The sequence below is a fragment of the Geotrypetes seraphini genome, chromosome 4 (assembly GCF_902459505.1).
Source record: "Geotrypetes seraphini chromosome 4, aGeoSer1.1, whole genome shotgun sequence".
Lineage (NCBI taxonomy): Eukaryota > Metazoa > Chordata > Amphibia > Gymnophiona > Dermophiidae > Geotrypetes > Geotrypetes seraphini.
Genome location: NC_047087.1, coordinates 179,130,292 through 179,157,033, shown reverse-complemented (window position 1 = coordinate 179,157,033; position 26,742 = coordinate 179,130,292). Strand labels below are relative to the sequence as shown.

General features: G+C 40.6%; 1 protein-coding gene across 1 annotated transcript in view; it reads left to right on the top strand.

Annotated features, from left to right (window-relative positions):
* CIAPIN1 (cytokine induced apoptosis inhibitor 1) overlaps nt 1-24,702 on the top strand; it is a 55,496-nt gene extending 30,794 nt beyond the window's left edge. The window contains exons 5-9 of the mRNA XM_033943739.1: nt 6,261-6,429; nt 10,688-10,761; nt 10,846-10,967; nt 22,926-23,013; nt 23,946-24,702. Of these exons, the coding sequence (XP_033799630.1) occupies nt 6,261-6,429; nt 10,688-10,761; nt 10,846-10,967; nt 22,926-23,013; nt 23,946-24,056 (564 nt within the window). The 3' untranslated portion in view covers nt 24,057-24,702. The remainder of the gene's footprint in view (nt 1-6,260; nt 6,430-10,687; nt 10,762-10,845; nt 10,968-22,925; nt 23,014-23,945) is intronic.
* The last annotated feature ends 2,040 nt before the right edge of the window (nt 24,703-26,742 follow it).

Genomic DNA, 26,742 nt, shown 5'->3' with positions numbered 1-26,742 from the left:
CTTTCTATGCCCCTCTCTCCTTTCTATCCAGCCTATGTCCCTCTCCTTTTTACACGATTCATTCCAGCTTCACTGCTCTCTTCATTTTTATCTCTCCTACACCAGATCTAGCATCTTTGTCCCTCTCAATTTCTCTGCTGACCCCCCTTCCCATCTCATTCCTGTCTCTCCCCTTCCCCTCCTCTAATCTCCCTGCCAGCTGATTCTTCCTTTTTTCTTCTCCCTTCCCTCCTCCCCCTGTCCAGCAGTAACTCTCTTCCCTTTCCTTTCCCTCCTCCCCTCCCAGCAGCATCTCTCCTCCCTCCCTTCAGGTCCAGTAGCAGCTGTCCCTTTTTCCCCTTGCCCAGCAGCTTCCCAGACACCTTTCCCTCCTCCCTTCCCAGCAGCATCTCTCTTTATCCCTCTCCAGGTCCAGTAGCAGCTGTCCCTTTTTCCCCTTGCCCAGCAGCTTCCCAGACACCTTTCCCTCCTCCCCTCCCAGCAGCATCTCTCTTTATCCCTCTCCAGGTCCAGTAGCAGCTGTCCCTTTTTCCCCTTGCCCAGCAGCTTCCCAGACTCCTTTCCCTCCTCCCCTCCCAGCAGCATCTCTCCTTCTCCCTCTCCAGGTCCAGTAGCAGCTGTCCCTTTTTTTTCACCATGCCCAGCAGCTTTCTCCCCTCCCAGGAACTCTCCTTACTTGCCAGCGCTGCGATTCAGTAAGGCAGCCTTGGGTCCTTTGTTGGGTCGCACCGCTTCTGAGGAAAGCAGAAGTTCCATCATCAGAAGCGGCCCAACTCAGCAAAACTCCAAGGCTTCCTTGCTGAATCGCTGCACTTGTAAGTAAGGAGAGCCACTGGGAGGGGAGAAAGCACACTGTCTGAGGCTCCCCATTATCTTTCCGGCCCTGCGCGAACTAAAGCTCTTCGATCTTGCCGGTCCTGTGCGGACCGGCAGGAAATTGAAGATGTTGATCTTGCCGAACCTGCTGCGGACTGGCAGGAATTTTCTGCGGACCCACACCGGTCCGCAGACCGGTGGTTGAAGAACTGTGCTGTAGAATATATTGGACATCTGTCACTCGGTGATTGCATCATATATTCATGGATTTCCTTTGTAGTTTTCTTCTGCAAGAATAGAAACTTCATGATGGCTCGGAGTTCCACACTTGAAAATTCCACACTTTTTGTTGACATGGTTCAATCAGTGATCTGAAACAATGTCAAAACATAGCATTAGGATTCTGCAGAATGACACTTTGCAAAATAAAATAACACTCTTTAGCTACAGTGGCAAAATAGCACGCAGAATTTAGGAAGCTGGTTGGACTGAGAACTTTTCAGCACCCCTTCGTAGTGAACTGTAAGTGAGAGCTTGAGCTATATCCTCCTTTCTCTTTTTTAATTCTGCCTGGAAGCATAAGAATTCTAGAGTAAAATGAGTATTTAAAGATTTCCATTCAGGGAATCCTGCCTGAATGGCCTGCTTCAATTGCAACCATTTATAACTTTGTTTTTTATTAAGTCCAAATTTATGTTGTAATTGTGAAAACTCCAGCAGCTTACCATCATTAATAACATCATTTAAAGTACGTATTCCTGCTTCAATCCAATCCTTCCAGACAATCATAAAACCGCCTATTTGTATCTTGGAGTTCAGCCATATATTTTGACAAGTAGATTTTTGAATAGTAATAGGAGTTAAGTTGTTAACATACTTTAATGTTGTCCATGTGTCCATTAATATCCTATTACTTTTTCTTATTCTAGGCATTTTAATACTAATCAAATGACGAAGCCTAATAGGAGACATGAGCTGCCACTCCAACTATAACCAATCTGGAAGCTTCTCCATGAGTTCTGGGAGGACCCAATACATACCTTGGCGCAAGATATAGGATTGATGAAACCTATAAAAATTTGGAAAATTTACCCCTCCCTCCTCAATTGGTTTTTGTAAAGTCACTAGAGCAATTCTTACAGCTTTACCCAGCCAAATAAATTTACTAAGAATATTATTTAACTTTTTGTAAAAAGACCCCTGAAAAAAAACTGGTATCATTCCCATTTGATAACAAACCACAGGCAATATCATCATTTTGACTGTTTGTACTCTTCCCCACCAAGATAAATGTAAAGGATTCCATTGCTCACATAACTCTGTTACTTTTTGCAATAAACTTTTTTCATTCATTCTACATATATAAACCCTGTTCCTTTTTATTGACCATATCTCTGTCATTTTTATTTTAAGGTCAGGCCAACTATATACCAGAACCTTCTTCAAAAAATCCTCTACTGCATTTATAGATTTTCATTTCAATGTCTTATTCCATATATCACAGCAGTCTTCTCCTTTTATGCAAATAATAATTATAAGGCATATAAAGTCTCAGTCTAACTCTCATCTTGCTTGCAGATCCATTCTATTTAATGTCCTCTTGCTTGTAGTTTATACCTTCTCAGTACTATTTAGAACTTATCTCCTTCAATCTATTCACAATCCTCCACCGTTTCTCAGACTGTCTGTCCAAACGGCAAGTCAGTATAATCCATCTTATTAACCTCTGTCTTTTAAAAGGTCTGTAATATTGCATCTCTTATACTCTTACAGGCTACATTCCATTTGCCTCATGACAAGATAGAATGTGGAATGTATTTGAAATCCAACTGTAGCCATGCCTTTAGAATCTCATTAACTTTTTTTTTTTTTTAAACATATAAATTCCAAACAAATAATAAACATTTCAACCAAGAACACAAATACTTTCATCCAAATCTCTACTAAGTAGCCATTGGTGATTCGCACTGCTCCAGAAACTCCTTAAGTTTATCTGCAGTATCAAAATTCAAAGTTTTATTCTTATAAGTGACCCGCATAGTTGCCGGGTATATGAGCCCATATCTAGCACCCAGACTTCTCAGCTGTGGTCTCAAGTCTAATAGCTGTTTCCTCTTTTGTGCCGTTGCTCTGGCAAAGTCAGGCACTATGTAAATCTTTGAATCCTGACACTTTAAGTTTTTATTATCTTTAGCTAATTTAATTATTTCAGCTACCTGCTGATATCTAAGTAGCTTAAAGATCAGTGGACTTGGTCCTTTTTGGCTGTTTGATAATCTCGTTGGGACCCTGTGTGCACGTTCTATTTCCAACGGATATTTATTTTGCAACGGGAGCACCTTGGGCAAAAAATTAATTAAAAATCCAATCGGATCTGACTTTTCAATTCCCTCCGGGACCCCAAGCACCCTTAAATTACTCCTTCGTTCCCTATTGGACAAATCTTCCAGCTCCCTTTTCAGTGCTTCAATTTCCTTACTGTGTTCCTTGTGCTTTATACTTTCCTCCTCACACTTTTCCACTCGTTTATCAATTTGATCCACTTTCATTTCCATCGCTTGTAATTTATTTGATAAACATACTACCTCTTCTTTGACTTCTTTTATATTTTTAGCGCATTCCAATATTATTTCCTTTACCGCCTTTATTTCTTTCATTATGTCTTTGTTTTCTACATCCTCCGGCGGCAACGGAACTGACAGCGGTGTAGCCGTATCAAATTTCGATCGCTTCACGCTTCCTGAGCTGCTCCCCGCCGCCAAAATTTTGTTTTGCTTTCCCGAAGCCATTATCCACCTCTGCCTCACTTTTCAGAGTGAAATTTAAATTTTTTCCGGCTATGTTCTCTGTCAACTAGCTTGTCTTCACGGAGCAACTCCACTACCCAGCCATTTTCGTCCGCTCCAAAGCCACGCCCCCCCCCCCCCCCAATTTCCCTGTAAATATTTAACAAATGTGCTTTCTGGAAAGGATACTATAATGGTTACTGCGGATGGGCAGACTAGATGGACTATTTGGCCTTTATCTGTCATCATGTTTCAATGTTAATTTTAATGCAGATTATTACATAGGCCTAATCGGTTCCTGCCTGTGTTTCTATCTAATCTGCTTAGTTTTCCTGGTGCAATACCATAGGTCCCAGTTGATTTTTGACTTCCCCTCGCTTCTTTGCACCTAGAAATCCTTTATGCATCTCCTGTTCTTTCTAATTCTGATATTCCTTGTCTCTACAATATCATGTATCTGCCACAAATCATTTCTGATACAGGACCTGAATTCTCTCTCTGGAAAGTCATACTGTGACCTCATGTTCTAAAGAATTATTTTCTCTGAACAAGTGGGGGAAAACCTGCAGAAGTGTGCTTTTAGAGATTTGTTCCAACTAGAAGTGGGTCATGGAATTTGTACATTGCAAATTGAATACCAATGCATGCTGTTTCTCTATATGGTCTTCCCCCTTTCTGCAGCCATGGCATGTGGGACAAAAGAAAATGCTCATAAAATATAATGCTTATTTCTTTTTATATAAAAATTTATAAGTATATGTTCTGAGGACAGAGAATGGGCAGCATCAGAATTTCCTTTGTAATTTTTTTTTTTTTTTTAATTTAATTTCTTTATTCTTTTTCAAACTTACATCAAGTGCACAAAAAGAACAACATGAAATACTATCATATAACACTTGAACATCATACATTATATTCTTAATATGTATATTAATTAAAAACCCTCCCTCCTCCCATCTTTCTATACAATCATTAAAACTATCATATTCCTTCAAGATTTCAATTTCGCTACATCTTATAAGCATCTGTTCTTGCTAGTATAGCTTACATCTGCCTCGGAACAGATATAACTTTTGGGCAGGATTGTTTTGATAGGCTATTTTATAAAAGCATGTAAATGCATAGTGGCAGCACATGCCTTTTCTGCCCTTGTATATAAATTTATCTCTATTATTTACCCCAAAGAAATGAATCTCTCTATGTCCCCAGCTGTTTGTTTCTCTGTATCCCCAAGTTTTTGTGCTTTCTCTCTCCTCCAGCATACTCTCCCTGTTGATTTCCCACTCTGTTTCACATACCCCATGGGCTGATTTAAAGCCTTTGCTGCTAGAGCAATCTATGGATCAGCCATCTTGATATGCCCATTACCACTGTGCAAGTGTCACTGGCTCAGCTTCTTTCTGCTACTGCCTCCATGCCAGCAACTCGCAGGTATGCTAACATGATGTGTCTTTGCTTAACTTTTATCCTGTTAAGCTCTATGCTGTAGTCATTTCCACCAGCACAGCATTATTACCTATCTCAGACCCTCCTTCAGCTCTCAGCTCTAGGGCTTTGATATCTTATACTGCAATAATTTAAAAAAAAAAATATTTGGATACTTTTTTCTTCTGTTCTCCGTTATAGTGGTGTCTGTGCTTTACACTCAGACTGTGCAAATAAAATCATTGCAGCAAGCAATGTCTAGATTTTGTGCATATCAAACAAGGAGCGATCCTCATTCTCAAGCCAGGCTATGTTGGCTACAATTTGTCTCCCAAATTTACTTCTAGTTTGCTTAATACTTGCATCAAATGAAAGTTAATTTCCTTCTGCAGCTTATGAAATGTAATACGTAGGCAACTTGTCAATTTATACTTGGAAAATCTTTTTAATCAAGCCAGTGCCACTGAAATCAATTGGGACTATTTCTGTATTTTTTACCAATATTTTTCCTGATGGCTAACTGCATCTTTAGTACTTTGAATAGTCGCTTGAAACTGACATTTCTATTAGTACCGTGTTTCCCTGAAAATAAGACAGGGTCTTATATTAATTTGTGTTCCAAAAAACGCTCTAGGGCTTATTTTTGAGGAATGTCTTATTTTCAGGGAAACACAATAGTAGAAGGAGGAGGGGCCTGGTTCAAATCCCCTTTAAAACAATGTAAAGCATTTAGCTGCCTGCTTTAATATTCCCCTTTTTTTAAATAGCACTGCACAGAAATAGATATATTACATACACACAGAGTAGTGAAAACATTTTGAAGTCATCCAACCCTCCATTGCTTCAATTACAAGATTAGAGCATGAGTCCAATAGGGAAATGTTTAGTGTACCTCATCTTGGACTTCTACTGAAAAAAATGTGTGAGAGCATAATCCAAGTAAATGAATATTTTGCAGTGCTTAAAGTATTACACCCCTAACCTCTGAACTCTCCAAAACAGCAGCGGTGGCTTCACGGCCTTCCCCCTGCCGCGTCACTGATGTGGATGTTGGCATGCTACAAAAATCTGCATTTATCTTCCCACTGTTCTCTGATGCAGTTTTCAGTCTCTCATCTTTAGGTTTAAGTTCACTTCTGTTTAACCGTTCCAGTTATTTGAGGGCATTATTGTAATCTTGACTTTTATAACTGTGCCTTTTTATTAAACCCCCTGTTCTGATTTTTCATCCAGGTGCAAAAGCACACACTGACGCCACAGGAGATACAGGCCATTCAACTGCAGCTTGGCTACCAAGACAACAATCTACACATCATTCAAATATCAGGCAAGAAACCCAACTTTGAAGTGGGCTCCTCAGCACAGCTTAAACTTTCATTTTCCAAGAAGTTGACCCCAGCAGGTAAGGGTTACACAATTCAAACTCCTCTTCCTGACCTACATGTGCACTCACTCCGCAGCCCCTCAATATCTCTCCTTACGTGCTCCCCCTCTTGAACTCAATTCATCATGCAAGTCCCTCCTAATCGTACTCTTCTCCACTGCCAACTCTAGACTCCGTCCCTTCTATCTTGCTGCCCCGTATTCATGGAACAGACTGCCTGTCATACTCTGTCTCTTGTAGTATTCAAATCCAAGCTAAAAGCCCACTTTTTCAAGGTTGCTTTCAACTACTAACTTCCACTCACTGTAAAATTACCTATGTCCTTCCTATCATTCTCTCTGCAAGGAACTCTCCTACCCCTTATGTCCTGTGTGTCCTCAGTAAGAATACACATTTTTGTGGATATTTTTTGTTTCATGAGTTAATCAAGTAAAATGTTTGTTGTTTACCTGCAATTATATCACTTTCTTTTCCAGAGATAAATTAAAAAAAAGATTTGACATCGATACTTGAACATTTCTTAAGAAAGAACTGAATATTTCATGGGGTGTCCTAATTTTATGACTGTATATTCTTGACTGTATATTCATGACTGTATATACATGACTGTATATTCAGCAGAGCCTCATTCAATGCAGGCAAATAATACCTCAAAAACTCTGCAGAGAACCATGTTTATTTACTAGCAATCTTCATACTTCATGGCAGCAAGATCCTAGTTTTAGCCATACTCAACCAGATCCTTATTTGAAATTTCATATCCTTCATTAAATCCTTGTTTTTTAGTTATTCGTCTCCTGAACACCAACAGCGTTCGGTGTATTCTGACCCAGATCAATAACCCTATGCTGAAAACCACCATATATCACTGCTTGAATTATTTGCGCTACCTTTCTTATCCTCAATACCTATGCCTCCAGCAGGAGATTATTCTTATCTGGGTTTTTCAATTAAAAATGAAAGAAAATCAACTTTATTAGCACTAAATACAAACCCTGCAGCAACAAATAGGAGAGATTTTCTAGCTGTTCTCCAATTATGTGCTACCCCCTTCCATGGACAATCTTGAACTACCTGACCATTAACTTCAAAAGACCTTTAGCTTGCCAGTTAGCAGATGCCTTCTTTGATTCACCCACCTTCAAAGTTGAAATAAATAGGGCAACAGGCTCCAGGTCATCAACACTCTCATTTTCCACATCTTTCTATGGTTTCAGATTCAGCAGTTAAAAATTCAAAATCAGCAGGGTTCCTCCAGGAACAGATCCAAAGCTGCTGGATTCCATTGGCAGGAACTAAAACCCACTTCGGGCTCAGGCCCACACAAAATTGGTTGTGACTATGCCTGTGTGTCAGCATAATATGAGAAACACCTAATTAGTGGACATTAGAACATTCACATAATATAGATAGGATGCTAATGCTTTTCTTCAATACATCTTATCACGTAAGTTTCAAGTTTATTTAAAATTTGATTGATCGCCTAATCATGTAGTCAAGGCGATGCACAATTCTAAAAACAATTTATGACAGTACAGTGCTCCCCTGCGAATACGCGATCCTGGTCATTCTCGGTATTTTCTGACCGCAAATGACCGGTCAGGGGAGGCAGGAGAGGGCATCCAGAGCGCCGGCGAGTGAAGGAAATCACTTGCTGTATGCTCCGACCACCTCTTCTTGTACTAAAGTCGGGCCTTACCAATCAGGAACTGCGTGTCAAAGCGGCTCCTGATTGGTGAAGCCCGACTTTAGTACAGGAAGAGGTGGAAGTGATTTCCTTCACTCACCAGCACTCCGGCTGCCCTCTCCTGCCTCTCCAGCTGCCCTCCCCTGCCTAAAAACCATATTTGCAGTTTTTCTAAATTCACGGGGGTTCCTGGAACGGAACCCCTGTGAATTTCGGGGGCGTACTCTATACGGGGAAACAAAAATTCATATAGCAAATACATGACTTACAGGACAAACAGGACCAGTAAGGGATAATACAATAATAGAATAATAATAATCAAGCCTATATTTTACGTCAGGGTATGTATTGGATCCTCCCAGAACTCATCGATAATGCACCAGATTGATTATATCTAGAATGGCGCCTCATGTTTCCTTTGAATTTAGTTCATTTACCAAGTATTAATATGCCTAGGAGATATAAAGAGAAAATAATTTTAATGGATACATGGAAAACATTGAGGTATATAAGTAACACCTATCCCAATTAATAAATCAACTAATCAATCCTTATGGATAAACTCCAAGATTAAAATCGGCAGATTTCAAGTCATTTGGAAGAACTGGATTATTACAGGCATTCGAACTCTGAATGATGTTATTTCAGATGGTAAGCTGCTTGACTTTTCACAATTGCAACATAAATTTGGTCTTAATAAATCACAAAGTTTTAAGTGGTTGCAGTTGAAGCAGATTATTCAGGTGGGGTTCCCTGAATGGAAAAATTTAAATACTCAATATAGTCTGGAGTTCCTGTGCTTCCAAGGAGACTTCCTAGGACATCAAGCCGCATTGTGGTATAAATTATTATCTGGATACTTGAATAAAAAACCAAAGTGTGGTCTTAGAGACATTTGGAGCATTGAGATTAAGCATCAGATTTCTGCATCTCAATGGCCACAAATTTGGTCTTGGAGAATGAGATGTACAGTGTCAGCATCTATGAGGCAAACTTGGTTCTTTTTGTTGCATAGAGTGTTTTGGACCCCTGTTAGATTACAAAAGTTGGATAGCTCTAAGTCTAATAAATGCTGGCATTGTAATCTGGAACCAGGGACATTAGACCATCTACTTTATTACTGTCCCTTCATTAAGTCATTTTGGGATTCAATCTGGACTCAAGTAAACTCTTTATTGGAAAACCATGTTGTGCTCTCCTATGATGCCGTTTTATTTGGAACGGCTATGAGAAAAAAGAGTCAAATATTGTCACATAACAACAAACTTTTATTAGTTATGACAGGGGTAGCCATTCAACATATTACCAATAATTGGAAAAATCATAAGAATCTAAATTACACATTCTGGTGGAATTCATTGTGCCATATTTTTAAGATGGAAAGAGTAATAGCAGTACAAAAAGGGACATATAATAACTTTATAAAGATATGGGGGCCATTGGAAAAATATTGTGATGAATAGACATTTCTTTTCTGTTCCTTTTCTTTTCTTTCTTAGTTTTATCTAGCACACTCAAAGGGGGAGGGTGGATTTGGGATGTAATTAAATACGAGATGTTATAATATGTTGTATAGCATTGCATATTCTATTTTAATTGAGAATGGGATGAAGGGGGGAGGAGGGAGTTTTACACTATTATTGTTCATATGTTAGATAATATAGTGCTATATTGAAATTATTTTTATGATATATTTTTATGCACTTATTGTTTGATTTGAAAATGAATAAAGATTTAAAAAAAAAGAATAATAATAATAATACAATAATTGAAAGCAGATGAAACATTTAAGGAACCAGGCACAGCTATTAGACAGATACAGGATGAGTAGTCATCTACCAATGGCATTCCAAACACTCAAGCTTTCAATGTCTTCTTAGATAGGATAAAGCCTTGAATGCTGTTTAACTCCTTGCAGCAAGGTCTCAAATGCTCAGTGAGGCCTTGTTACAAGGGGGTTAAACAGCATCGAAAGCTTTATCCTGACTATGTCAAGAAGATATTGAATGCTTGAGTGTTTGGCATGCCATTGGTAGATGACGACACCAAAGTGTACTTGTACATGTTTAGCTATTAGTGAAATATGTTAGATTTCTGTTATTTTCCACAAATAAAGTGCAGATATTGAAGGGTCATTTAATAAAATACTGCTAGATATATATATAATTTTTGCATAAAATGTCTTATCAATGTATCATTACAGAGTGTGAAAACATGTTATAGCTGTAATACTAAGAAATATGCTTCATTAAGCAAAAATAATAGCAAATTTTAAGAAAAAATGGAGCTTTATTTAATCAGTGACTTTGAGCAACCAAAGCTTAGGCTTTAAAAAAATTTTAATTATTTTCTGATCAAGCATAGTCAATTCATGGGAAGAACTTCAATTCACACAGTTTTTCCAACTAGGTTTTTCTGGACAGCCCTAGTGTTATATGCATAAAACTATGGTTTTCATAATTAGCTGGATTCAGAAGTTGGTGAAATCCTTGTAACAGATTGGTGTGTTGCTTGCATGAAGCTTTGTTATGAAGAATGGCTCTATGCTTCAGAGGCTAATTTCAGGTGCTTCTCCTGTTTTGAATCTAGCAAAGCCCTTGGTGGACCCTGCTGCAGCACAGCTCTGGACACTGTCAGCTACTGATATGAATGACGATGATGTGGTGGGTTTTCTAGGTTTGCTTCCAATAGCCATGACACTAGGGTGTCAGTGAAACCAGAAGTGATTCATTTCCTTCTTCTTGCAGGATCTTTTAGATTCAGACGAACTTTTGGACTCTGAAGATATAAAAAAACCAGATCCCTCTTCCCTACGAGTTGCTGATTGTGGGGCAGGAAGTGAAAAGAAACGGAAAGCCTGCAAGAATTGGTGAGTGTTCTTGCTCTGTATTCTGATAACAAAGGCAAAGCAGTATTGAAAAAGTGGGGGAAGAAATAGTCTAGTAGTTCAAGCAGTGGTATGAGAAACAAGGAAGCCAGGATTTCAATCCTGCTTCTTCCTTTGACACTCCTTGTGACCTTGAGCAGGACATTTATCTTCCATTGATTCAGGTATCCACTTGGATTGTAAGCTCTTTAGGCTAGGATTATATTGTACCTGAATACTTATCACCACAGTTCTATACTGTGTATGTTGACCTTCAGTTTATGAGATTTAAATGTTCAAGTGGAATCATTTCAGTGATTTACAGAGACTGCCTCTGACCTTGCATGGTTTCTGATTTTGCTATAAATTGTGAATTCTCCTAGTGTTTTTAAGGGAAATATGATCTGACCCTCCTCAAGGGGAGTGTGGGTGTGCTTGGTACCTGTAATGGGAGTATGGTTTCTTTTAGTGAAAAGAGAGTGTACAGCTTCAACAGTACTTGGCGTCTATAATGAAAGTGTGGTCTAGAGAGCTGCATGGGAAAAGGCTAGTGGGAAATCCCATGGAGATTCTCTCCAGGGTCGCAGGAATCCTGCAGGAATGGATAGTTTTTGCAGGGTTCCCACGCGGATGAAAGTAGTTCTTGTGGGGTGCCCATAGGAGTAAACCTGCCTCTTAGTTACCACTTCCTTCAATAATTAAGCTCGGCCATACTTGCTCTTTGCCCTTAACAACCATATCTCATCAAAAGGCTGGACCAGAAAGCAGTCTGAATCCTTTGCCTCAAAAGGAATCGGTGTCAGTTCCTCCCCATGCATGGCACCGCTTGGCATCAGGAAAGTGTTCAAGCCCAGTTTTTAAAAAAAGCATTTTTTTGATGTTTTTTTTCTCTTACATTCTTTTTTATGATGTTCTATCTTTTTTTATACTGTTATTCTTCAATTATTGTTTTGGGTTTCTTTATTTATAAGTCGCTCTGGACCCAATTAAGGATTTAGCAACTCAATAAGTCTTAGATTAGAATTATCCGGATGTTGGAGCTGCTAGAGTTTGTGATCAACTACAATACAATACAGTATCTTATATACCGCAATTCTTTGCAAGGAATCTATGCGGTTTACAATAAGAGTTAGTTCCAAGTTTTGAAGTTACATTTTTAGTGTGTGATGATTGTTGGGAGGAAGGGATGAGGATAAGAGAGTGGTTATATGGAGAAGAGATATAAATCATTAGTTTTTTCCTGAAGTCAAGGTATGTGGTGGATTGTCTTAATTTTATTGGCAGTTTGTTCCAAATGTGGGGAGCTTGTTATTCAAAGATAACCTGCCAGGATAGATAGGGAAAAAATGTTTGAGTACCTGAATGTACACCACTTAGGTTATAAGTGGTATATAAATAAAAATTCAAAATAAAATCAATTAATCTTCTTACACTGTATTTTTTGAATTGACGAGAGAAGTAGTTTGAAGCATTGTGATACACATGAATTGAAGAAGGAATGTGGGATTTTAATATCAAATGTTAGTCCCTCCAAGTTTTCTCCATAGATCGCTTTGTGAACCATGCAGGTTATCTTGAATTGGATTCCCTTGTTTACCTGTAGCCAATGCAGTTGTTCTAATATTGGACTTGCTCTATCATATCGATTCTTTTTGAGAATTAGTCTTGTGGCCATGTTTTGTAGTATTTGGAGCCTCTTGCGTTCTTGTTCTGTAATGCCACCGTATAGTGAGTTGAATTAGTCCAGGTGGGGTATTATTATTGTGCTACTGTCCTGAAGCTGGTCTCTGTTAGGACTGGCCTAATTGCCCTCAGTTGTCTCATCTTAAAGAAGAATTTTTTCACTAGTGAAGTGATATGTATGTTGTACGTTAGGTTTGAATAAAGTGTAACTCGCAGTGCTTTCGAGGAATTTTCTATCTTTAGCCTCTCATCTGTGGATAGTTCTAGTTCTGTGCTCAGTAGAGAATTATAATCTCTGAACCATAATATTTTTGTTTTAGATTTGTTTAGTTTGAGGACGTTTTTCATCGTCTGTGTTGGAGAAGATGTGAGCTGGGTTGAGAGTAGGTTATTTCCCAGTGCTCTTAGGTAGATGTTAAATAGCGCAGGTGATATTGGTGAGTTTTGCGAGACATCACATTTGACTTTCCATGGTTGGGATCTCTTGTCTTCCTTCCAGACTTCATATGTTCTATTTCTCAAGAACTGTGAAAACCATTGTAGCACCACACCTTGTACTTCTAGTTCATTTAATTTGAGGAGTAAGAAAGAGTGGTCTACTTCATCAACTGCTTCAGGGATATCAAATTGAAATAGTATAGAGTGTTTATTTGCCTCTGCTGAGTTGATTTCTTATTTTGAACATTATCTCGAATAATAGGGATTCAGTGTTTTGCCTTGATCTGTCTCTTCTCTAACCTGTTCAACATTTGGAGTACATAGAAACCTTGCTAGATACAGTTTGAGCCCAAGTCTTCCTCCATTAGGGTCAAGCAACTGCTCTGATAGCGATTGCTGACCAGATTCGCATTAGCCAGAAGATATCAGCTCAGTAGATTTTGAGATTGGTAAGCCACATGCCCTCAACAGTACATGTCCCTTGGCACAGCTCCATTTCAGGAGATCCCAATGGACCCTAGCTTCTCAGTGACATCAGGCTACTGGGAACTAGTGCTGCACGATTCAGGAAAAAAATTTGATTAGATTCAGCCTATTGAATCGATTTATCGATTCGATTTTCCTGCCCAATTGGGTGTTTTTTTTCAAACATCCTGGTGGGTTTATTTTATAGCCTCTTTACCCCTTTTATAGGCACCCCCTTTGCCTTCTCCTAACCATACTGGCGTTGTGGTGTAAACAAAATAAACAAACAAAAAAGACTTCCTTTCTCTGTTAAATCCTAGCTCATGTTTGTAGTCTAACACCAGCTCTGGCAGGATACACTTTTCAAATCTGACACATTGTAATCAAAAGACAGAAAATAAAATTATTTTTTTCTACCTTTTGTTGTCTGGTCATTATTAAAATCTTGTTGGTCCCAGGCTCTGGTTGTCTTCTGATAACTTGCTTGCCAGGGTCTCCTTCTTTCTTCTTTCTCCGTGCTAACCATCCATCTTCTATCTCTGTCCTCCCCTTCCGTTTCCCTTTCCTCCCTCGGAGGTCTGGCATCTTTCCTTTTTTTTGTCCCCATCCACAGAGCCACCTTTTCTCAACTACCCTTTCATCCAGCATCTCTCCCTCCTTCCCCACCACACCAGGGTTCACCATCTCTCCCTTTCTTTTCTCAACTACCCTTCTATCCAGTATCTCTATCTCCCCTCCACACCATCCCTTGTGTCCAACTTCTCTCCCTTTCTGTTCCTTCTCTCCCTAAATCCCATTGTCCACCTTCTCTCTCCCTGTCCTCTGTTTTTAGACCCAGTTTTCTTCCCCCCCAAAGTCCGGCATATGCATGTCTCTTTGATCCCCCCTTCCCTCCCTCCATGTACTTCTACACTAGGGCCCCCCCTCACCTGAAGGCCTGCACCCCCCCCCCCCCCGGAAGACCTGCACCCCCACCCCTGAAGGCCTGCCTGTCCCAACCTGAAGGCCTGTGCCACCACCCCTGAAGGCCTGTCCCCCCCCCCCTTGAAGGCCTGCACCCCACCCCTGAAAACATGCCTGTCGCCCCTGAAGGCCTATACCACCCCCTCCCCCGAAGGTCTGAGCAAACCCCCCCCCCCACCTCCTCGGAAGGCCTGCGTGTTCCCCCCTGGCCTCCTGCGCATCCATTTACCTAATATCAATAGCTTACAGAGAAGATCGCCGGTGCAAGTGATCTTTGCAAGCTGCCATAGGTCTTCGGAGTTGTTTCTTCTGCCTTGGTCCCGCCCCTCCTCTGATGTTAGAGGCAGGATCGCGGCAGAGGAAACAGCTCCGAAGACTTAAGGCAACTTGCAAAGATCGCAAGCAACGGCAATCTTCGCTGCAGGCTGCTGATATTAGGTAAATGGATGCGCAGGAGGCCGGGGGGGGGGAAGCTGGACAACAACGGGAGGCCGGGGGAAGTCAGACACCAGCACTTCCCGACTGACCCTCGCCCTCTAAAGCAGGTGCGGCAGCAGCCGGCCTGCAAGAGGCAGTGCTGTCGCTCCTGCTTTATGGGGTGAGAGGGGAGGGTCAGTTACCAAATCGGGAGGCTGATTTTTTTGTTGTTTTAAATCGATTCAAATCGATTGACCTGAAGTGAATCGGTGAACCGATTCGAATCGATTGACCTGAAGTGAATCGGTGAACCGATTCGTGAATTGGGCAGATGTAATCAAGATCATGCCGCAGCTCAAACAATTGCTTTACTGGTGGTTAATTTGATCCAATTTTACCTTAGGCACATCCTGCCACCCCAAAAAACTTTAACATGGATACATCCAACCTGGCATGGGGGCCTCATATTGATAGGCTTCATGCTCAGGGGACTTGGTCCTGCTGGGAGAAATCTTTTCTCATCAATCTCCTGGAACTGTGGTTGGTATGGAATGCTCTAAAGGCTTTCAGAGAACGGCTAACAAATCAAATTATTCTGATTCAAACGTACAATCAGGTTGCAATGTATTACATAAACAGAGTGGTACGGGCTCCTTCCCCTTGTGTAAGGAAGCAGTTTGGATGTGACAATGGACTCTAAAATATGGCATGGTGCCCAGAGCCACATATCTGGTGGGAAAGAACAACTGTCTGGCAGCAGGGATATACAAGTGATCTCTGAATATGGGCATAGCCCACTAAATTTTCTGAGTCTGCACCCCCTCATTAGACCTCTCATCACAACAACAAAGTCCCTCAGTACTATACCAGATTCAGTTTACACGGCAGATTAGCATCAGATGCCTTCCTCTTTCATTGGTGGGAGGGTCTGCTAATAGGGAAGACTTTGTTGAAACTCAAGCAAGATCAGGAAACTATGATCTTAATCTCACCAGGTCAAGGCAGATCTGATTCCCTCTACTTCTGGGGTTGTCCTCTGAAGATCCAAAGGGTCGGATTGGACTGTTCTCTGTCTCATCACACAGAATGAGGGGTCCCTTCTGCATCCCATCTCCAAACCTGCCCTTATGGTTTGGATACTGAGAGCTGGCTTCCAAGAAAGAGTATAGAAACATAGAAAGATGACGGCAGAAAAGGGCTACAGCCCATCAAGTCTGCCCACTCTTCTGACCCACCCCATCAAGTCTGAGTGCTAATGACCCAGATCCTTAGCTCGACCCCCACAGGGATCCCACGTGGATGTCCCATTTATTCTTAAAGTCTAGCACGCTGGTGGCCTTGACCACCTGCACTGGAAGTTTGTTCCAATGATCTACAACCCTTTCTGTGAAGAAATACTTCCTGGTGTCACCATTAAATTTCCCTCCTCTGAGTTTGAGCGGGTGCCCCCTTGTGACCGAGGGTCCCCTGGGGAAGAATATATCGCTTTCCGCCTCGACACGACCTGTGATGTACTTAAATGTCTCAATCATGTCTCCCCTTTCTCTACGTTCCTCAAGAGTGTATAGCTGTAGTTTGCCCAGTCTTTCTTCGTATGAGAGACTCTTGAGTCCGGAGACCATTCTAGTGGCCATTCGCTGGACAGATTCAGCTCGAAGCACATCTTTTTGGTAGTGTGGTCTCCAAAATTGCACACAGTATTCCAGGTGAGGTCTCACCATGGTTCTGTAAAGCGGCATTATGACTTCAGGTTTGCGGCTGATGAAGCCTCTATTGATACATCCCAACATTTGCCTTGCCTTGGATGAGGCCTGCTCCACTTGTTTGGCAGCCTTCATATCTGCACTGACGATTACTCCCAAGTCCCGTTCTTCTGAAGTCCTAGCTAGTGTTTCCCCATTTAAGGTGTAAGTTTTGCATGGATTTCCGCAGCCGAGATGCATGACCTTACATTTCTTAGCGTTGAAGCCTAGCTGCCATGTCGAGGACCAGTTTTCCAACGTGATCAAATCCTGCGTCATATTATCCTTGAGATTGCTTTCACTTACTATATTACACAGTTTGGCGTCGTCGGCGAACAGTGTTACTTTACCCTGAAGCCCTCGGGTCAAGTCCCTTATGAATATGTTGAAAAGGGATGGTCCCAGGACCGAGCCCTGCGGCACTCCGCTAGTCACTTCCGATGTCTCAGAGAGGGTGCCGTTGACCACCACCCTCTGAAGTCTTCCACTCAGCCAATCGTTGACCCATGCAGTTAGTTTCTCACCTAACCCCATCGACTTCATCTTGTGCAATAGTCTGCGGTGTGGGACACTGTCAAAAGCTTTACTGAAATCCAAGTACACTATGTCCAGAGACTCTCCCGAGTCTAACTTTCCCGTCACCCAATCAAAGAAGCTGATTAGATTGGATTGGCATGACCTACCCCTAGTGAATCCATGTTGACAGGGATCCCTTAGGTTCCCCTCGTCCAAAATCGTGTCTAGTTTACCTTTAAGTAAAGTTTCCATGAGTTTACATACTACTGATGTGAGACTTACTGGTCTGTAATTTGCAGCCTTTGCTCTGCAACCTTTTTTGTGCAGAGGAATGACGTTGGCTGTTTTCCAGTCCAGGGGGACTCTCCCCGTACTTAGGGAGAGATTGAAGAGTACTGCTAACGGTTTCGCCAGAACATCGCTTAGCTCTCTGAGCACTCTTGGGTGCAAATTGTCCGGTCCCATGGCTTTGTTCACCTTAAGTCTTGACAGTTCACTGTAAACATCAGCAGGTGTGAACTCAAAATTCTGAAATGGATCTTCCATGCTTTGCTTCATTTCCAGCCTTGGCCCGTGCCCTGGTGCCTCGCAGGTAAAGACCGAGCAGAAGTAATCATTCAGCAGTTTGGCTTTATCGGAATCTGTTTCCACATAATTCCCGTCTGGCGTTCTAAGGCGTACTATCCCATTTGTGTTCTTCTTCCTGTCACTAATGTACCTGAAGAAGGATTTGTCCCCTTTCTTAATGTTCTTCGCTAGAGTTTCTTCCATTCGAAGTTTGGCCTCCCTGACTGCTGTTTTGACCGCTGCAGACTTTGTCTTGTATTCAATGTTTGCTTCCTTCTCCCCGGTGCGTTTGTATAAGAGAAATGCTCTTTTTTTCTCCTTGACGCGGTACGAGACCTCATCAGTGAACCATTTGGGTCTCTTATTTCTTTGTTGTTTATTTACCGATTTAATGTAGCGGATAGTTGCCTCATGAAGGGTCGACTTCAAGGTTGACCACATAGCTTCCACATTGTCAGTTACTTCTTGAACCTGTAGTGTCTGATGAACGAAATCTCCCATGCGTGCGAAGTCAGTGCCCCAGAAATTGAGTACCCTTGTTCTTGTTTGAGATCTAGGGAAGCCTTTCCTAAGGTTAAACCATACCATGTTATGGTCACTGGTGGCTAGCTGAGAGGTGTGTTGTTTGTTTAAATAGAGAAGGTTTGCCATCTGGTGTGAGGGCAAGGCCGTAGATCACCTTACTTGTCCTACACAAAAACTGCTTGAGTACCTCTGTGAGTTTGGTTTGATGACCAACTCTGTAAGGGTTCATCTCTCTGCAATTAGTTCTTATTCTCTTGTGGAGAACAAGCCCATCTCTGTACAGTCTCTTTTTTTTTTTCTTTTCTTTTCTTCAAGTGAGGTTTGATGTTGATGAAGCACCCTCTCAAACCTCTAACAGTGACTTGGGATCTCAACATCTTCCTCACCTAGCTGATGAAATCTCCTTTTGAGCCACTAGATTCCCATCAGCTGAAGTATCTGACCTGGAAGTTCTTGTTTTTGTGGTGGTCACTTCTGCTTGCTGAGTTAGTGAGCTTTAGGCCCTAGTAGCTGTTTCACCTTATACTAGATCTCATCATAACAGGGTAGTTCTCTGCAAGCATCCTACGTTCCTTCCTTGAGTAGTGTTGGAGTTCCATCTTAGTCATTCTGCCAAAATTCTTCCTAAAACTGCATGCCCATCCTGTCACACATGCACTGCATATCTTGGACAGCAAGTAAGCCTTACCCTTCTATCTGGAGCGGACTAAAGCCCATAGACAGGCCACCCATTTTTTTGTTTCATTTGATCCCAACAGAATGGGGACAGCCATCAGTTAGCACACTTTATCCTATTGGCTAGCAGATTGCATTGTCCTGTACTTTATGCCCAGGCTGAGCTGACTTTGGAAGGGCATGTCATAGATCATAATGTCAGAGCCATGGCTGCATCAGTAGTCTACTTGAGGTCTGTCTACTTGAGGAGCTATGCAAGCTGATCTTCAATTCACACAATCACATCTCATTACTGCCTCGAGCAAAATACCCAAAGCGGTAATCAGTTTGGTCAGACAGTCCTGCAGAATTTGTCTGGTGTCGAGAATCTAGCTTCATCCTCCTAGGGCCCAGTTTTATTCAGTTCCAGGCTGTATCTCTATAACCAGTCTGCATATAATTTGAGGTTGATTGGTTCAAGATAGCTATTTTGAAACTCTATTGTTCTACTACTGTTGTTTTCAGTGAACCGGGTAGCTAGGGATTCCCAGATGTACAGATACCACTGCCCTACTTATCCTCAGAGAAAGCAAAGTTACTTACTTGTAGCAGGTATTCTCTGAGGACAGCAAGACAAGTATCCTTACAACCCTCCCATCTCCCCTAGGAGTTGAATTCTTTTTTACTTATTTTATGTTACTGAGGGTCTTGCGTTCACATATCAGGTGGGAAGGCACTCGTGTATGCGCAGTGAGGCTACTGCCAAAAGCCTCTTAGTTATAGAACATTGGGTAGTGTCTGCACTGGGGCTTAATTGGGATTACTTCACCCAGATGTAAGGATGCCTGTCCTGTTGTTCTTGGAGAACACCTGCTACAGGTAAGTAACTTTACTTTCTGCAGATACCTGCTTAACGTACATAGTGCATATTTACGGGGGAGGGGGGACATAGGCAGGTCTCCCACTTTATAGCATTCTGCAAGTTATAAACTACATGTATCTATGCACACTTAGGCGCTTAGCTGTGAGGTGTGTCGATACTAGGTTATGCTAGTATTCAGTGATAGAACCTAGATTCCCTTACAGTATAGACTTCTACTGCATGCCTAAATGGAGGTGCTTGGTTATAGAATTGCCCCCTATGGGTCTGTGCCTGAGGGAAAGAAAGGCTTAATAAATCAAACCCTAAAAGATAATTCTAAAAAACACCTTGTAAAAGTCTAAAGTCTAATGTGTAAGAGAAAGTAGGGGCCTAAAACTTTTTTTTTTTTTGTAAATCTTTATTCATTATTAATCTTTCAACAAGTGTACAAATTAAAATCATACATATTTTTGAAAACATCACTTGTAAATCTATCAAGAGAAACAACAATTGTATATATATAAACCCATAACCCACCCCCCCTTCCCATTATTATTAATAGTATACACAATAAAATAAGAACCCTTCCCCCTCTCTATTATTCATGGTGTATATTTCAATAGAATAACTGGTGTTTAATCATCACAAAAAGATGTCAATGGTCCCCATATTTTAGAAAAGGTCTTATAATTTCCATTTTGTACATATGACATGAGTTCCACCAAAAGGTGAAATTAAGTTTACTGCAATCCTTCCTATTGTTGATGATATGTTGAATAACGACTCCAGTCATGATTAATAAAAATTTATTGTTAAATGATGATATCTGACTCTTTTTTCTCATAGCTGTTCCAAATAATACTGTATCATAAGAAAGTGCTACATGATTTTCTAGTAAACAATTTACTTGATCCCAGATGGAATTCCAAAAGACTAAAATATAGGGACAATAAAACAAAAGATGATCTAAAGTCCCTATTCCAAGATTACAATGCCAGCATCTATTAGACTTTGAACTATTCAACTTCTGTAATCTAACTGAGGTCCAAATGCTCTATGCAAAAGAAAAAACCATGTTTGTCTCATAGATGCAGACATTGTACATCCTATCCTCCAAGACCAAATTTGTGGCCATTGAGAAGCTGAAATCTGATGCTCAATCTCAATGCTCCAAATATCCCTAAGACCATTTTTAGATTTTTTCTTAACCAATTCATTAATAGTTTTATACCACTGCGCAGCCTGGTGACCCAGAAAATCTACCTGGAAGCATGAGAATTCCAAACTAAATTGAGTATTAAGACTTTTCCATTAAGGGAACCCTACCTGAATGGCTTGCTTCAATTGCAACCATCTAAAACTTTGTGATTTATTGAGCCCAAATTTATGTTGCAATTGTGTAAAATCAAACAGTTTATCATTTAAAATAACATCATTTAAAGTCTGTATTCCTGCAATTATCCAATGCCTCCAGATGATCTTAAAACCGCCAATTTGTATCTTGGGGTTTAGTCAAATGGATTGATTTGCTGATAGGAATAGTAGTCAAGTTATTCACAAATCTTAAGGTTTTCCAAGTATCCATCAAAATTCTATTTTCCTTATACACTCTGGGCATCTTGATACTAAGAATATGACTAGGATATAAAGGAGACATGAGTCGCCATTCCAAATATAGCCAATCTGGTGTGTACTCAATGAGCTCAGGGAGGACCCAATACATACCTTGATGTAAAATATAGGCTTGATGGTACCTATAAAAGTTTGGGAAATTTACCCCACCCTCCTTAATTGGTTTTTGTAGAGATACCAAAGCAATTCTGGGAGTTTTACCCTGCCAAACAAATTTAGTAAGAATAGAATTTAACTTTTTATAAAAAGAACTCTGAAAAAACACTGATATCATACTCATTTGATAGCAAACCACGGGCAATATCATTATTTTAACCGTTTGAACTCTCCCCCACCACGACAAATGTAACGGATTCCACTATTCACATAATTCTGTTACCTTTTTTAGCAACAGCTTTTCATTCTCCTTAACCGTATCATCTAACGTGGCTTTAATCCAGATTCCTAAATATTTTAAACCTTCATCTTTCCATACGAAAGTTTTTGCCTAAAACTTTTAAAAAAAATACTAGCCTACAGTAACTGGGTAGATAAGCACCTGACTTTTAGGCATGCACTCTTTCCACTAGCCATAGAGCTGGTGTAAGTAAAGGCGTAATTTGCAGTATTCTGTAAGTTTTGTGTGCAAATGGGAGCCTTGTCTATGTTCCTCTTGCAAACACACGCTATGTAAGTTAGAGGTATTTGCAGAATAGCACTTTGCCAGTATGCTGCCTTATACTATATATGCGCTAGTGCCCACATACATGTGTTTATGCTAGTATTTTAAACATTTATGCATATAACCTGTGCGTAAATCAAGTTTCAAGTTTATTAAAAAAAATTTAAAACCGCTTAATCAGGTTTCTAAGCGGTGTACAATATAAAATTTGCATAAAACATATTAAAAATCGAGATACCAAATAAAATCTAAGTGTCTTAATAAAATACTTAATAAGACATACGGACCAACTTCAGACAATAGGAGAAAAGAGGAAGAACTACAATCGTAAAAGAAAAGTGAAGCAAAAAAGGAAAACACAATAGGTTAGGGTATAAAGTAATAGTTTTAAGTTTTGGGTTGTTTTTTTTTTGTCCTTAAAAGGACAATTGTAGTCCAGAGGCATCCTGGAACAAGAATGTTTTTAATTTTGCTTTGAATTGTTTTATTTCGGATTCACTGCGCAAATGGTAACTGCTGCTTTATAGAAGTGCCCCCTAACTCTTCATTTACAACAGGGTGGCTTAAATGAGATTCTTTTTTCTGGTAGTGTTTCATGCATCCTCTGTGCGAGTCCTGTTCTAGGAAAGAGATGGTAGGGATAACAGGAGCATTGTGACAGGATCCAGTTCTAGTTATCTTACTATGTGGTAATGGATGAGGGAAACTATATGATAGTTATCATCCCCCCCTCCCCAAGCTATGACAGCATTAAAGAAAAGAAAGAGGGTTAAAAGGCAAGTTAAATTCCATTGGATAAAATTGTCTGTGATGATAATCTCTGTCTGTATGTGCAGTACCTGCGGACTGGCTGAGGAGCTGGAACAGGAGAAAAGACACACTGCTCCACAACAGAACTCGGGGACCAAATCTGCTTGTGGGAATGTAAGTATTTGATTTTTCTTCCCTGCTTAATGGGGTAGGGAGGGTGCCAGAAGGGACTTAGAGAGCAGATATGCAAAATTTAAGCTACAGAAGTTGGTCTGAGAATACCTGTGATACCTTGTCTGCAAGCATTTATAGTATTGGCACAAGAGGTATAAAAATGGGTGCATATTTCCTCCGATTTCTCTGATCTTAATAACATACAAGTAAAGACTGACTGACTGACTGACTGAATTTCGGTTTCAGCTGAAAAGTTATTTTAATTTTCAGCCATGTTTCCACTGAATATTGCAGCAGCCATTTTGAGATTGAAGCTTGCATAGGCAAGAGTGATTCAGCACCAGTCTCGGCAGCCATTTTGGCATCTGAGATGGCAGGAGCAATTGCAAATTGCTCCTGTCCCAGTTAGATTACTAGACCATCAGTAGACCCAGCAGGGGTTGGGTTGGGTTGAGAGCTGATGGGTTGGTCTGGGAGGGGGAAGGGAGGCACTGTTTTCAGGGTGGCAATTGTGGGAGAGGCAGGATGTTATGAGACAGAGCTTGGTCAGTGTTGGCTTTAGTTTCGATCATAGATTGTATTAGCTGAAACTGAAAAGCCTGGTTTCAGCTGTTATATATCTGAGGCTGACACAGGGGATATTGAGTGTTTCTCTAGACTGGGACAGCTCAGGTGTAATTAGTGATTTCATACAGATAAATTTTCACATTGTACAATAACAGACCCCTAATGTTTGAGAAGATGAAGTGTCTCCTTGCTTTGTTCATTCAGGCGTGGGCACTCTTCTGTCACTGCCTCTTGACATAAATTACTTTTATTAGACTTGGCTGGTGTGATATAACTGTAACAGGATAGAGGTGGTATGTCTCATCAATTTATAGTACAATGGCTAGTATTGATTTTATTTTCTCTTTTTTTTTTCCTCATGTAAGTGTTACTTGGGGGATGCCTTCCGCTGTGCCAGCTGTCCTTATTTGGGGATGCCAGCTTTTAAACCTGGAGAGAAGATCCTCCTGAACCAAAACCAGCTTCAAGATGCCTGATTTCTGTAGTAGTGGAAAGGAAGAAGGCCCCAACCTTTTTGCAGTGTGACTGTCCTGTACAGAAAATCCTTTATTTGGAGCCAACATATTCTTTGATAATTTGGCTAATTTTCATACTATGATTTCAAATTAGTCTGGATACCATCCTTGCCCTGGACTGAAAGCTACTGAGCATCACATTAGAATTACCCCTTTAAGCTCCTCTGTTCCATACATACTATCTTCTTTTTGGCTCACTGGATAATGATGAAGTGTGTAAGTAAGCGGAGAGAGAATTTTTGTTGATAAGAGTTTGCACTTTTGGGCTTTAATTTTCCTAGGTGGTATGAGACACCTGGCAATGGAAGAACTGCGTTTTTTACGGTCTGTGTCCTGTATCATAAAACTGTTTAAAAAGATTCTTTAGACTTCTTTTTCTGGTCTTATCATCTTGTGTGGCTTTTGCCGGTAGACATCATCCAAAGGTGTGATATCGCAAACCTGGCACATGGTTTGAATAAATTACAGGGACAGTAGATAGGTCAAATATGCATATTTAATTTTGTCAAATTTGATGAACATAAATAATGTGATTACAGTGTTGCTGCCTCAATGTGTTTTCAAGTTTAAACAGAATGAATGATGAATAATACATCCTGCTTGTTCAGTGCTCTCTCCTTTATTGCATTGTATGCCCATCCTTTTTAAGCTTGTTTCATGCACCTCAGTTTGTGGGAGGCATTAAGATCTAACCAGTTTGCATCCCTCATGATATATAGCAAAATTCAGTAGCAGATCAATGAGCCAGCATACTTAGGTATTAAACGGCCAGTATTTGCACTGTAATCCAATGCTTCAGCGTCTGTACTGAGGTTTTATTAAGGGTACAATTATAAGAAAATGACATTTGAATACCTTTAATCCAAGGCATTTCTCTTGCATATTCATAGAATGGAATGGAAGATAAATTAGGAAGGCAAGATGGCTCTTTTACTCTTTAAATCCTGTTGTTTAGACCAGTGGTTCTCAACCCAATCCTCAGGGCACACTCAACTAGTTTGGTTTTCAGAATAACCACAACGGATTTCTGTGCAGTGTCCCTGTTGTATTTCCAAGTTTATTAAAAATTTGTTGTACCGCCTTGTCAAATATTTCAAGGTGGTTGTACAATAAAATCAAGGGGAGAAGAAATAATAACAAAGAAACGACATAATCAATTAAGACGATGGACAAATAAGACCAAAGGACTTACTGAAACGAGAGGAAAAAGGAAGAACTGCAGTATAAATAAAGAAAAGAGAGAAACACAGGAAAATACAAAAGGGCAGTATAACAATTAGCAGTCCAACTGAGGTCTATGTGGAGAACCCCACTGCCTTAGCCCTCAGCTCACCTAAGGCTATAGTAATTAAAAACCTCAATGAGATTTTTTCTGAAAAATCATGGTTAAAGGACAAAGAATTGTGTCCTTCTCCCAAAATATTCATGTTCCAGTCTAGGCTGAAGGCCAGAAGGAGCTGTCTACCATGCCTGCAGGCCTGGCTTCTTGTTTGAGAGAAGGTAGTCCAAGTGATGATGGGCAAGATAACTCTTATTTGCTGATGGGAACAGGCTGAGAGAACCTAGTAGCCCCCAGGTACCCTAGTAAATATGTCAGATTAGGTCTGAGCAGTAGCTCAGATGACTGATACCATCATCATAGAGATGAATTTTTTGGAGTTGTCCCCTTTTCAGTCCCTGAAGTTTAAGGACTAGAAGAAGTAACATAGTAAATAATGGCAGATAAAGACCTGAATGGTCTATCCAATCTGCCAAAAGTCACACTCTTCATTAATTCATGATTAAATCAACAATGAATGTGATATATTTGGTATTTCTGGGACATAGACCATAGAAGTCTGCCCAGCACTGTCCTTACATTCCAAGAGCTGGAATTGCCATCAAAATCCACTCCAACCTATTTGCAGAACACAGACCATAAAAGCTGCCTGGCACTGTTTTCACATTCCAACTACTGAAGTTGCTGCCAAAGCTCTTTCCAGCCCACCCTAAACCATATTGCCATGTACGAGGCACATAACACATTCAAATCTGCCTATACCTTAGTTCTTCAAAGACATGAAGGGCCAGATTCTGTAAACAGCGCTATAACTAAGGCTGCGGTAGGCGCCCTACCACCACTTAACTTAATTGGCTTTAAGCAGCATGGTAACTGACCATGCCGTTAAAAACCAATTAAAAAGTTGTTAAAAAAAAAAGTAAACACCAAGAGAATTAGTAGCAGCCACGGAGAACCCTTTTGAACAGCGGGAGAAAAGTTTCCATGCCAGTACAACTGCTTTAATGAGTCATATTGGCATGGAAATCTTTTGAGCATTGGGGCCTGTCCTGAGCTTTTCCATTTCTCGTCTCTCTCCTTCCTCAGCCTCTTAGTTTCTTCCATCTACTCCCCATTACTACATTTCTACCTCTGTACTCACCATTCTCTCACTAGTCATTCCCCTTTTGATCTCTCCCACTTTTTAATTGGTTTTTAACGGCATGGTCAGTTACCATGCTGCTTAAAGCCAATTAAGTTAAGTGGTGGTAGGGCGCTTACCGCCGCCTTAGTTATGGCGCTGTTTACAGAATCTGGCCCTTCATGTATGGGATGAAGGTGTGCCCAGATTAAGCTATGCTCCAAGATATTCAAAAGTAGTCAACATTT